General features: G+C 42.8%; 1 protein-coding gene across 1 annotated transcript in view; it reads left to right on the top strand.

The window, feature by feature from the left end:
- Positions 1–728: 728 nt before the first annotated feature.
- The window catches only part of BMP2K (BMP2 inducible kinase), a 60,852-nt gene continuing 48,362 nt past the window's right edge, over positions 729–13,218 (top strand). Inside the window, exon 1 of the mRNA XM_042468087.1 lies at positions 729–1,271. Within this exon, the coding sequence (XP_042324021.1) occupies positions 1,079–1,271 (193 nt within the window). The 5' untranslated portion in view covers positions 729–1,078. The remainder of the gene's footprint in view (positions 1,272–13,218) is intronic.

Genomic DNA, 13,218 nt, shown 5'->3' with positions numbered 1-13,218 from the left:
GCTCAACGGAGGAGGAGGAGCCAGCGCCCCCGCTCGCCCCGCCCACCACTTTGAAGCGAAAAAGTGGGAGGAGCCAGCGAGTGACGCAAGAGAACGACGACGACGTTCTCCTCTCCCTCACATTCCCTAACCCCTCCCCTTTCCCCTTCAGGCACGTGCGTGGTAAGCGTCACTTCCGGCAACAGCAGCGTCGACCATGTCGTCGTAGTGTGAAAGAGGGGAGCGGGAGCGAAGAGGAAAGGAAGGGGCGGAGCTCAAGGAGAGCGAGCATGAACAAGACATCACTATAATAATAATAATAATAAAAGAAACACATTACGCATGCGCTCCTCGATTGTCCCTTGTTGCTCAGCCACGCCCCCTCTCGCCCCCTGACTGGACGGCGCTAGAGAAAGAAGGTGGAGCTTGGGCAAAGTCTGGCTCGACTCCTCCTCCTCATGAAAGAGGGAGTCGCAGGAGGGAAGGAGGGGCTGGAGTTCAAAGAGTGCGAGCGAGAACAAGATATAACAGACTAAAAGTAACACACGGCGCGTGCGCTCCTCGCTCGTCTCTTACCGTCAGCCACGCCTCCCTCTCGCCCCCTGATTGGAGGGCGCGAGAGAAAGGAGGTGGAGCTTGGGCTTAGGTGGGAGGGACGTTATAAAAGGGCGCACTCTCGCTCTGGGGGACGTTAGGAGGCGGCGCGCGCACGCACACTCTCGCGCAGGCTTCCTATTGGAGGAGCGGAGGGGTAGGGGGGCGTGGCTTGCTTTTGTCCCCTCCCCTTGCGACGTCGGTAGGCGACGTGAGGGAAAGGAGAAGCAGAGAGAGGGAGGAGGCGGTCGTTCGGTCGTTCGGGGGCGGCGGCTCCCTTCACGCGGAATGTGAGGCTCTGAAGTAAACCCCCGTCTCCAACGCAGTGGCGGCCTCGGGCTTCCCAGTGCGGGGCCGGGCGCTGACTGACTCGACTGGCTGCGCGTGAGGCGGCTCCACGCTCCCGAAGGCGAAGCCGAAGGCGGGGCGGCTCCTTGGGCGGCGACGGCGAGGCTGAGTCGACTTTCTCCCTCCGGACCTCGAGGCACGCTCCTTCTCGCCCGCCATGAAGAAGTTTTCCCGCATGCCCAAGTCCGACGGTACCGGAGGGAGCAACAGCAGCGGAGGAGGAGGCAGCGGCGGAGGGACGTTGGCGGCGGGGGTGGGGACCGTGGTGGGAGCAGGGCCGGCCGTGGGCAGCAGCAGGTTCTTCGCCGTCGGACGTTTCCAGGTCACTGTGGAGGAACTGCTGGCGGAAGGTGAGCAGAGAGAGACCCAAGGGCCATCCAGCCCAGCCCCATTCTCCATGCAGGAACTCTCAGTCAAAGCTACCCGTTGATGGATGGCCACCCAGCCTCTGCTTCAAGGCCTCCAGGGAAGGAGACTAATCGCACTCTCAGGCAGCATATTCTACTGTCCAGAGGCCCTTTCAGTCAGGAGGTTCCTCCTAAGGTTGAGGTGGAGCATCCATTGCTCCAGGTTCTGTTCTCTGAAGCAGCAGAAAACAAGCTTGCTCTCTCCTCAGTATGACATCGTTTCAAGAGATATATTAGCCATCCTCAGGAGACCTCAACTCATGGGGACCCTCTGGAGTAGACACTTCTCTAGGATGATAGAATTGGAAGAGACCCCAAGGGCCATTGAGGCCAACCCCCTGTCATGCAAATCCAGTAGCATGCCAACAACGATACCCAAAATACACAATTACATGTTGCAAGCTTGTGAAGTCACACCGGCTCCTTCGTCAGACAGACGGGATCAAGACATTCAAGATGTTTGTCATAGGCCCTGCTTGCCTCAGAGATAAGCCGGCGCCACTTAGAAAGCTTGCAGCACGTAATTAGGCATTTTCGCTGGCCTGATAAAGGCATCGTTGTTTGGGTTGTTACTGGATATGCTGTACGACCAACACAGCAACCCTAGATGTCCCTTGCTGTGCAGAAACTCTCAAAGCAGCCCCAACAGATGGCCATCCAGCCTCTGTTTAAAGACCTCCAAAGAAGGAGACACCATTGCTTTCCAAGGGAGTGGAAAGTAATATTTGAAGGGATGTCATATTGTGGATGGAGCAAGCTTGTTTTCTACTGCTCCAGAGAATAGGGCCTGGAACAATGGATGAAAGCTACAGGAAAGGAGATTCCACTTCAACATCAGGAGGAACTTACTGACAGTGAGTGCTGTTCGACAGTGGAACACACTCCTTCCTCGGAGTCTAGAGGAGTCTCCTCCGTAGGAGGTTTTTAAACAGAGGCTGGATGGCCATCTGTCAGAAGCGCTTTGACTGGGAGTTCCTGCATGGCAGAATGGGTTGGACTGGATGGCCCTTGTGGTCTCTTCCAACTCTATGATTCTATGAGCGTGTTCCACTGTCAAACAGCCCTTACTGTCAGGAGGTTCTTCCTAATGTTGAGGTGGAATCTCCTTTCCTGGAGCTTACATCCATTGCTCTGTGTCTTATTTTCTGGAGCAGCAGAAAACAAGCTTGCACCCTCCTCAATATGACATCCCTTCAAATACTTAAACAGGCCTATCCTATCACCTCTTAACCTCTCAACTCAGGACCTGCAGGCCCAGCGTGGTGTCCTCCTAATCAAGTCTTAACCATCTGACATGTGGTCTTCCTCTCTTTATGCTGCCCTCCACCTTTCCTAGAACCACTGCCTTTTCCACTGATTCATTTTTCCTCATGATGTAGCCAAAGATCAACAGCCTCAATTTAGGTTGCATCCGCACTGCAGAAATAATCCAGTTTGACACGGCTTTAACTGCCAGGGCTCCATGCTATTGAGACTGTTGTATTTTGGGGTATTTTGGGCACGTCATGAGAAGACTTATCTTTCAGAGAGCTCTTGTGCCACAACAAACTACAATTCCCAGAATTCCATAGCATGGAGCCATGGCACTTAAAGCAGTCTCAAACTTCATTAACTCAGCAGTGCAGTTGTAGCTTAAGGCATCCTGGCTTTCGGGGGAGATTTTAGCTTGCTTTTTTCTAGCACCCATTTGTTTATCTTTTTGGCTGTCTGCAGTATCCTCAGCACTGTTCTCCAGCACCACATTTTGGATGAGTTGATTTTTTTTCTGTATGCTTCCTTCACTGTCCAGCTTTCGCATCCGTACATGCTGATGGGGAATACCATGGCTTGGACTCTCCTCACTTTAGTGTTCAGAGTTATGTCTTCACATTTTATGATCTTGTTCACTTCCTTTATAGCTGCACTTCCCAGTCCCACTTTTCCTCTTGATTTCTTGACTGCAGTCTCTGTTTTAATCAGGTATGGCACCATTTCTTAATTCAAGCACATCCCTCAAGAGGCCTGACTGACACCGCCTGTTTTGTCCTCCTCCCTGGCTATGATGACTTGGGGTCTTGTGAACATGTTTTGTTTTGGTTTCTGTGGCTCACAAGACCCCCCCCCCCCAATTAATGCAAGCTGTTGACAGAAGGGTTGTGTGCATCTGAATGCCTTTGAGTCTGGGGGAGAGACAACAATCTGTACAATTGGTGAAGGCTTCCAGCAGCAGCCATGTGTAATATATGTGGAAGAAACGCACTAGGCATTGGCAGCCTGATCTCACTCTCCCTCAGCCCTATTCCCAATTTCTGCTTTTTTTGGTGTAAGAATTACAGTTGGCCCGCCCCTTATGTGGGGTTGCCTTCTTGAGCTCACGCTGAAGGCACGCCCTGATAGAAACAATGGGACACGTACCCCATTGTCCTTAATGGGATTTGAGTATATGCTCAATTCCCCTTATGTGGGGTGCGTTTGTCTGGAACATATTCCCCCGCATAAGGGGCAGGCCGACTGTACTAGACATTGATGTCATCAGAATTTGGCTTAAGCAGCTTTAAGTCCAAACTTGCCAAGGATGTCAAGAAGACTAAATTTGAGGGTGTCATATTTTGGCCATGTCATGATAAGACATGAATCATTATAAAAGGTAATGATACTGGAAAAGGTGGAGGGCAATAGAAAGAGAAGAAGACTACACGCCAAATCGATAAACTCAATGAGAGAGAGGGCCTAAGCCTGCAGGAACTGAGCAGAAAGGCTGAGGACAGTGGGTTTTGCAGAGGTCTCATCCACAGGGTCGCTATGCGTTGAAGTGAACTCAAGGGCAGTTACAAACAAGCTTTAAGTCACCTTGATAGGGTGTCAGTATAAGTCTCTTGATGTAAGAACAGGATCACTCAATGAGTTCATTGCTGTTGTAAAATATGGAGTATAAATCCAGTCAGTATGCATTGCAGGTCTTGGAACAGTCTTGTTCAGCCAGCTTCTTCTTCTAAATGCGTTTTCCCGCAGTGCCATACTCCTAAGGGGGCCTTAGGAGAATTGTGAATTGTAATCCAAAACATGCGTAGGGCACAAGATTGGGTAGGGCTGTGTTAAAGGCAAGCTTTCCTTCTGGGTGCTGGTGGAAAATTGCAGGGCCACAAGTTAAATTAGGCCAACCCACTTTATTTGGCCCTCTGGTAAAGGGCATTTAAAATGTTTCCTCTCAGGGCTTTTGTGATGATGTTAGCTGTATTTTAAGTCAGTTGATAGGTTCAAGCACATGCTAAAAACATGTTTATTATCCTTGGGTTGTATAAGCTGCTTTTTGCAACTGGACCTTCACAAAGTGGCATGCAGAAGGAGGGTGCATGTAAGATAACAAATTAAAGGCAACAAAAATAGTTGTGAATCATGTAAATGGCCTGCATTCATAAGGAAATGCTGCAGCGATGAAATAAGTTTTCATGGCCTTCCTAAAGGCTCATAATGTAACTGAGCTGGAAAGGAGTTCCATAATTGAGAACGTAGGCTTTGTTCTTTGTATTTGCCATCATAATTAACTTTTATTTGAGGAGAACTTGTGAAAGAGATCTTAGTGAAAGGTTTTGACTTGGATGTACAGATGGTGGCAAGGATGCTGTGTCCCACTTTTGGGCTCCAGGATCCATACTTGACATCTGTTAGAGGGCATGCTCTGTACACCATATACCTTTATTTATTTGGTTTATATCCCATCTTTCTCCCAAAATGGGACTCAGTTACGTGCACTAGTTTTATAATGTTTTTTAAACAGAACATGTAATCTTCTCTACAGGGGAGGGATATATGATCAGTCACAGTGCTGGAAGTTAAATTTTCAAAATCATCTGCGAAATTCTTTTAGAAGGGAGTAAGCGTAATCCTAAGAACTATATCCTACAGAGTTCTTTCCAATGTTCTTTCTTCTTCCATGTTTAGGGTCTTTTATAAAAAGTGATTAGCCTCTTCAGGGCCTTGTACAAAGTTGGAGAAGCTTTAACATTTGTTAGAACATTTGTGGTTTTAAACTGTTGTAGAAAAATGTCATTTTAATTCTCATGTAGGTACACTTAGTGGACCAACCTTATTAGCACAGATTAATCACAGTTTATGTTATTTTTTGATGTTTTAGATTCTGTAGATGCTTAGGTGTCTTTTCCTAGATGTATGTTCATGCAAATACTACAATATGTTACAGTGTTAAATGTCACATCTAGTAAATATTGAAGTATTTGTCTCATTTAAAGTAGGGAAGAAAATAAATAATATTTTGATCTACTTTTAAACAGATGAGCAGTCTTCACTGCAGAAATATTTGGAACATGATCCACTTGTATGTATGTAGCAACCACGAATGTAGGATCCAGATGTATTTAACAGATTATTATTATTATTATCATTATTAGATTAGGAGAATCGAGAGCCTTTTTTTGGCACCCATATATTTTCCAGCCCTTTCTCTTTGTTGGTGGGTGTGACGTCTTGTGGTACTCCTTACATACACAGTTTAATTTTGTAGGTAGCTTCTAATATATTTTGCATTTTTGGGGATTTGTTTTCATAACTAATCTGTGATAATAGAGAAACGCTGAAACAGGCAAATAGGTGAATTAAATAATGGTCAAGTGGTCACCCATTTGAAATATGGGGGAAGTGAGGGCACCTGTTAAAACTTTTTCTGTATTGCTCTCAATGTGGAGTAAATATTAGCAGTGTTGATTGTGTCAGTGCCTTCCAGATACATTGTAAATAGTTAACTGGAAGTGAATGTAGCTGATTTGTATTTTAACCTTAGCAAGTTTACTTGTGGTTATGAGTCAGCCAAAAGTACTACTTTAGTAATTTTGAAAGCAAACATACTTAAGCATGCCACATTAAAATCACTAGGACATAGAGGTCCTTAGTATTGACTGGATCATTAATAAAAGTAAGATAAATTGAGCTCACATTTCAAAAGTACATTGGAAACACACAGAACTTTGGCAGAACTTACATATTCACTTTCAGTACTGTTTCAGGATTGAATAAGATCCAAAGCACTTCTGGGCAATTTTCTGTCTTGCATGGCTGGCAATATTTGAATCATCATTACAAAACTGAAACTACACGAAGAAATAAAATTACTGATTTTTGTGAATCTACAAGGTATCTCGCTGCATCTGTACTGAAGAAACAATTCAGGTTGACACCACTTTAACAACCATGGCTCAGTGCTATGGAATTCTGGGAATGATAGTTTTGTGAGACATTTAGCTTGCTCTGTCAGAGAGCTATAGTGATACAAGTTACAAATCCCAGGATTCCATAGCATTGAGCCATGGCAGTTAAAGTGGTATCAGTCTGGATTATTTCTGCAGTGCAGATGCAGCCTCTCTTGTGTGAAAGACATGTTAGTATTTGTTGACAAGGTTGACTTGTTCTAAATCCCTGTGTAAATTGCTAGTGAGGAAAGTTTTCTTTAATACATTTTAGTACAATAATAGTATCTAATATATCCATTATAGTAGTTAAAGATGTAGGTTTCATCGGAAGAAATTGTTCTAAATTTAATTTTTTAAAGTGTTTATCATCTAGCTGGTAGAACACATCAAGAGACGGAGCTACCCAAGCATCACAGGGCAAAGAATTCCAAGATTTGGGTTTGAATTGTGAAAAAGCACTTCTTCTTATACTCATCAGTTGAGCCTGCATAATAAAGACATTGAGAAAAGTCTTTCCAGCAGATCTTGAGCCTGCCTATCCTCTTTGAAGCTATTTACTTCAGTCTTACTTATATATCTGTTGCTAAGTTAGAGCTTCATGCTTAGAGGTCAAATTCAGACATCAAGGTAAGGAGTGTTCTTCAGGACAAGCCAATGGATGAGCCAGTGTATTGGCTCAGGCTGCTTAAGCACTCCTGCTTGCAGTGGCTAAATAAACCATGGACTTTGGTCCCTGGTTTATTTCACATGATAACTGAACAGAGCAGTAGTTTGCATTCTGCCTTATTCATCCCCCCCCCACCCCCAAAAGCTGGAGAATGCAATCTTAAAACAAATTCTGGATTTAGCTGGGGGGGGGGGGGACAAGCCAAGCACTACAACTGCTTTTGTGATCACATGTTGTGAGAAGTAAAGTAGCTTGTTTAGCTACTCCTACTGCAAGAGAGAGAAGAACAGGAGAGGAAAGGAGTGGGTTTTAATGTGTGGCTTTAGAGGCTTGCAGTTGTGTGATTTATTTATTTTTGCCACTGATGTCAGATACTTTCATGCTAATGTTTCTTGGTCTTACAAATCACAATACTATATGACAAATCACTCGTCTCAGTGCACTAAGGTATGTCCTCATTACCAGTCAGTGAGCCATGGAGCTGAAAGGCTTCCATGCACTGTATGGATGCACTTTTACAACCAAGAAGGAGGAACCATCACTGTCCCAGACTAGGATGATACTTTCTGTTTTTCAATTGCAAAACTGCACATGGATGATGATTGGGGTGAGATCTTCTGCCCTCACTAGGCACTCATTTTGCTGGTACATGCAGTGCGCTGGGGATTGGTGGAGACCTGGAGAAACCACAAAATAACATATGTGGATGTAAAGGAAGGTTATGCTAATATATGTTAACAACATGATTTCACCCAAAGTGTGCTTAAGTTCAGGCTATCTGATGTATTCATCAGAATTTTCAGCAACATTATTTGGGAAGTTTTGAGCAGTAATTTTTTTAAAACAAATTGGTTGTTCACTGGTGACCTTGGGTAAGTTCCACTCTCTCAGCCTCAGAGGGTGGCAACGACAAACCTCCTCTGATGAAACTTGCCAGGAAAACCCCATGTTAGGGTTGCCATGAGTTGGAAATGGAAGGCACACAAAAACAACAACAAAGTTCCTGAAAAGCTGTCCTGAAAGCCATAGAGTCATACTGCCCCCCCCCCCAAAAAAAAAGGTTATTCTGTGAGTCATAGAGGAAGTACTTTCTTCCACTAAATTTTCTGTATGTAATTGAAGCTGAGCTAAGGATGATGTAATGAAAATGGGAGAGGGACGTGTTTCTTCAGTAGTAGTGAAGGAGGTATATTCCTTGGTAAGAAGATAACATTTCAAGATGAGTTGGGTAGTGTGATGCTTGTCACTTACTCAGTTCCTTTTAATTACTGTTCTTGAGTCTCCTCTCAACCTTGGAAGCCCTCTGGGTGACACTCAAACTGAAAAGAAGGCAGTGGCAAGCCAACTCTGAATATTTTTTTCTAAGATAACCCTATGATAGGGACTCTATAAATCAAAATTGAAAGCACATGGCAGCATTTTTTTCATTGCTAGAAGTCAAATCTAAAGGGAAAATGAAATCTGCTTTAGGAAGCAGAGTATATAGTACTTGTTCAGGGAGACTGGAGTTGCAGTAAGGGCGATGATATGATTATTCAGTGGTAAATCAGCAACTATATGCAGAAGCTATATGTAAATTGATTGTAGAGATATACAACTTCACTGAAAGCTGATACGTGGCAACTAAGAAGATGAGGTGTGAGCCGAGGGACACTTGATTCAGAGCTCTCTTATCAGGAGTTTATTATATAGCCTTAGCTATATGGGAATGATAAGTTTATCTTGCATATCAGGTCATTGAAACTTCTGAAAGCACATTTATGAAGCATTTGAACTGGAGTGGGAATCATGTAGCTATCTAGATGTTAAACTGCAACTTCCAGCGTTCTTTCTAATTGGCTGTGGTGGCTAGTGCTACTGGGAATTGTAGTTCAACAGCATCTGAAAGATTGCATGATTTCCATCCCTGCACTTGAGTATTTTAAAAAGCCACATGAGCTTTGACCTCAGTAGAACTGTCTTAAGTACAACTGTGCCCTGTAGCGTGAAGTGCTTTTGAGGAGATAGTTCTGCTACTGCTTCTCATTTTGCCTGTGGTATTAAATGCTGTTGTTATATTGTTGAGGAGCATCCTGATGTGAATAAGCTGATGAATCATAGCATCAGAGGTGGGAAGGAACTACAAAGGTCCTTTAATGTGTAACCCCTTGCCATGGAGCAGAACTGGCAATGAGCAAACCCTTCATCCTTCCCTAGTCCTGTGCACTGTACACAGCCTAAAAGGGGTACAGAATACTGTACTCCAGAGCCAGTATTTATGTGATACAGGGACTTAAATACCCCAAAGGCACCAAAGCCTGTCTTGTGGAAGCTAAGCAGGGTCAGTCCTGGTTAGTACTTGGATGTGAGATTGTCAATGAAAATCAGGTGTTGTAGGCTATATATTAGTGGAAGGACCTGACACAGCTACCTCTGAGGATTCTTGCCTAAGAAAACCCTATGAATGTATGAGGTTGCCATACCTTGACAGGCAGCTTGGAGGCACATCCCTCCCACCCCTCATTACACTGTTGAACAGACATTACCATCAGGATGTTCTTACTAATGTTTGAATGGAATTGGTTTGTGTCCTAATAACTGGAGAAGCTGAAAACAAGCTTTCTCCCTCTTTTATATGACATCCATTTTAGATCAGTGATTCCCAACCTTTGCTCCTCCAGATGTTTTGGACTTTAGCTCCCAGAATTCCTGACTATTGGCCACATTGTTTGAGGCTTCTGTAAGCTGAAGTCTAAAATACCTGAAGGACCAAAGTTTGGGAACCACTGCTTTATATGTTCAAAGATAGTTATCAGGTCACACCTCAATCTTCTCTTCTCCAAGCTTAATTTAGACAGCTCCCTAAGATGTTCCTCATAAGGCTTGGTTTCTAGTCATTTTACCATCTTGTTCTGATGAATGGGAATGGTTCTCAAATATAGTAAGTACATTTATATATTTTATAAACCAATATTTTTCGTGTTTTAAATATTGCCAGAAAATGTGAACATTTAGGCTACACAAATCAAATGCACATTTATAGAATGAGGACACTAAGTACATGTGAAAAGGACTTTGGGATTATTACTGTTGAACATAAATTGGACACAATTAATAGAACCATAATTTCTAGAACAAGGAAAGTAATAGTCCCATTGTATTGTGCACTAGTCAGGTCGCATTTGGAATATTGCATTCACATCTGGGCACTTAATTGTAAGAAGAATATAGACAGGTTGAAGTTGGTTCAAAGAAAAGCAACAAAGATGATCGGAGGTATGGAGAAAAAAACAATATGAAGAAAGGTTGAGAGTATTGGGCATGTTCAGCTTGGTGAAGAAAAGACTGAAGGGTCTCATGGTTTGCTCTCTTTAAAGAGCCTTTTACAGAGAGAAGGAACAGGTTTTTTCTATACTATTATGTGAAATTAGATTTTGATTTAACAATAGAAGGAACTTCATGATGGTTTGACAGTGGAACCAGTTACCTAGAGAAAGGTGGGCTTTTTCTCTTCACATCTTCAAAAAGAGGCTAGACAGCTACTTCTAGTTGGATTTTCTGTGTCAAGTGGTGTGTGGACTTGGCCTATGGAGCCCTTTACAACTCTGATTTTATGAAATAACTGTGGGAAGATACATTCTAACAACACTCTTCCCTCCACATTCACTGGGGTTAGGGGCACAGAATCACCATGGATGTGGGAAAAAGGCAAATAACAAAAACACTGTTTTTACCTGAGAGAATATCTCTCTAGGAATCTCTAGGTCCTCTAGTGCAACTCTTTGGCCAACATCTGCCAGACATTGAGGAGCTACAAATGCCTAGAGGAGTGTTCTCTCTAGGAATCTCTAGATCCTTCAGTGTGACTTTTGGTTAAAGTTGATGATAGAGTTGCTCTGGAGGACCTAGATATTCCTAGAGATAACATATTAATAAAATACATGTATAATCAAATTTCCAAAAATCAAAGCTGCAAATGTGGAGGGATGAGTGTATAGCTGTGAGGCATCAGGATAGAATGGTGGTAGAACAATTAGCTTTCTAGCGCTAAGCTTTGGTCTGATATCACATAACATCCTCTTTAAACTAAGGAGCACCTTTAAAATAAAGGGACTTTTTGAAATTATACTAAAATGCAGGCATAAGCATATTGTCTCTTCAATAAATCTAAATTTCATCCAAAATCTATTTTTCCAAATGCAGATTAGTTCTTGAGATATACTGTATTCTGTTATCAGGGCTATATGACATGCAGTACAATTCTGAGCATAAAAACAGAAGAGTCCATGCTGCATCAGACCAAACACCTTATCTAACCTGTCTCCTGTTTCCTGTAACAATCAAGCAGATACATAACCCCAAAACTGTTTCCCTCCTTGATTGTTGTTAACTCTCTCTGATACTAAAGGTAGTGTATAATCATCAGGACTGGTATCCATTTTTATTCAGATATAAATACAATTCTGTTTAGTGGAGTTTGTGATCAGAGGTGTGTATAGCTTTACATCAAGAGAGTACCAAATACTTGGTACTGTTTTTGGTATTCTTAAGGTGTGTGTATCTGTGCCTTTAGGTTGCCCTATGAATTTCATAGGGTTTTCTTAGGCAAGGCATTTTCACAGGTGGTTTTGCCAGTTCCTTCCTCTGAAATATATAGCCCAGAGCACCTGATATTCATTGCTAGTCTCCCATCCAAGTGCTAACCAAGGCTGGCCATGCTTAACTTCCAAGATCAGATGGGATCTGATATCTTTTGGGGTATTTAGACTGACTTCTAATATTCAACTTGTAAATGTAGAGCAGCAGTTTCATTGGTTTTTAGAATTAAAATTAGCATTATGTAAGATGCTTTGTACAATGCTTATTTTAAATTCCAAGAACAAATGAAATGCTTTGTTGAGCCAGCATAGTGAAGTGGTTTGTGGGTTGGACTATAATTCTGGAGACCAGGGTTCGAATCCTCACTTGGCCATGCAAACCCACTGGGTGACTTTGGGCAAGCCACACTCTTTTACCCTTACAGGATGGCAAGGCCAAACCACCTCTGAACGAATTCTGCCAAGAAACCCCCTGCAATAGGTTTGCCTTAGGATTGCCATAAGTCAAGAATGACTAGAAAGCACACAGCCACATCAAGAAGTTCCCTTGTGCATTACTGTTTAAAGAAAGACAGTATTCTTAAATTTTAAGGAATTTAGCATGCTGGTGAATGGCATATCCAGTGAATGTGACTGTGATCTCAACATTTATGGAGAATGTGTTACTGTGAGTAGAATTCAGTGTACAAAATGGCTACATTCTTTTTTAAGAAACAAGATTCAAGTTGATAAATACTTTATTGGGGTTTGGAATAATTGTGAAATATTTTGTCCGTGCTTTTTGGTGAGAAAGGAAGGAAATAAGAATATTAAAAGGCCAAAAGTTCTCTGATGAAGAAGCTTTATTAATAGATCCTCTGTACCTGTTAATTGTTGGTCTGCTAAGCTGGTTAACATTGTTTCTTTTACATAAAGTGTTTACTGGTTTTGTTAACAGCATTTGAGCAGTATTGTGCAAGGTTTCTTGTTTACCAAAGTAAAATACTAATTTCCCAAGTTGTTGTATTTGATTTAATATATGAGATTATAATTTATTTAAAATTGGAGAATGCTGCCATCTAATGGCAGAAAGAGAAATTAATTGGAGCTCTACATCAGTGGCTTTTCTGGTATGGAAACCATGGAGAAAATCCCATTTGTTACTGTTGCTAAAATATAAATGGCTTCTTTGCATGGTAGGGCTTACTGCTCTTTTAATATGTGTACAGTGGCCCCTTCCCTTACACGGGGATGTGTTCTGGACCTCCCCCCCATGTAAGGGAAATACTGTACTGCGAATGCTGGAATCCCTTTGAAAACAATGGGGCTCATGCATGCGGTGTGGGGTGGTGTGCATGCCACTATCACTACCAGTGTGTGGCTTTCAACATAAACAGAAAGTCACATATGGCACACCTGTGTATGATGTGGGAGTGCAGTGATAGCAAGGAAGGAAAGCAGAGCAGAGTAGCTAATTATGATTG

The sequence above is a fragment of the Sceloporus undulatus genome, chromosome 5 (genome assembly GCF_019175285.1).
Source record: "Sceloporus undulatus isolate JIND9_A2432 ecotype Alabama chromosome 5, SceUnd_v1.1, whole genome shotgun sequence".
In the NCBI taxonomy this organism is placed as follows: domain Eukaryota; kingdom Metazoa; phylum Chordata; class Lepidosauria; order Squamata; family Phrynosomatidae; genus Sceloporus; species Sceloporus undulatus.
This window is presented reverse-complemented; position numbering and strand designations above follow the sequence as displayed.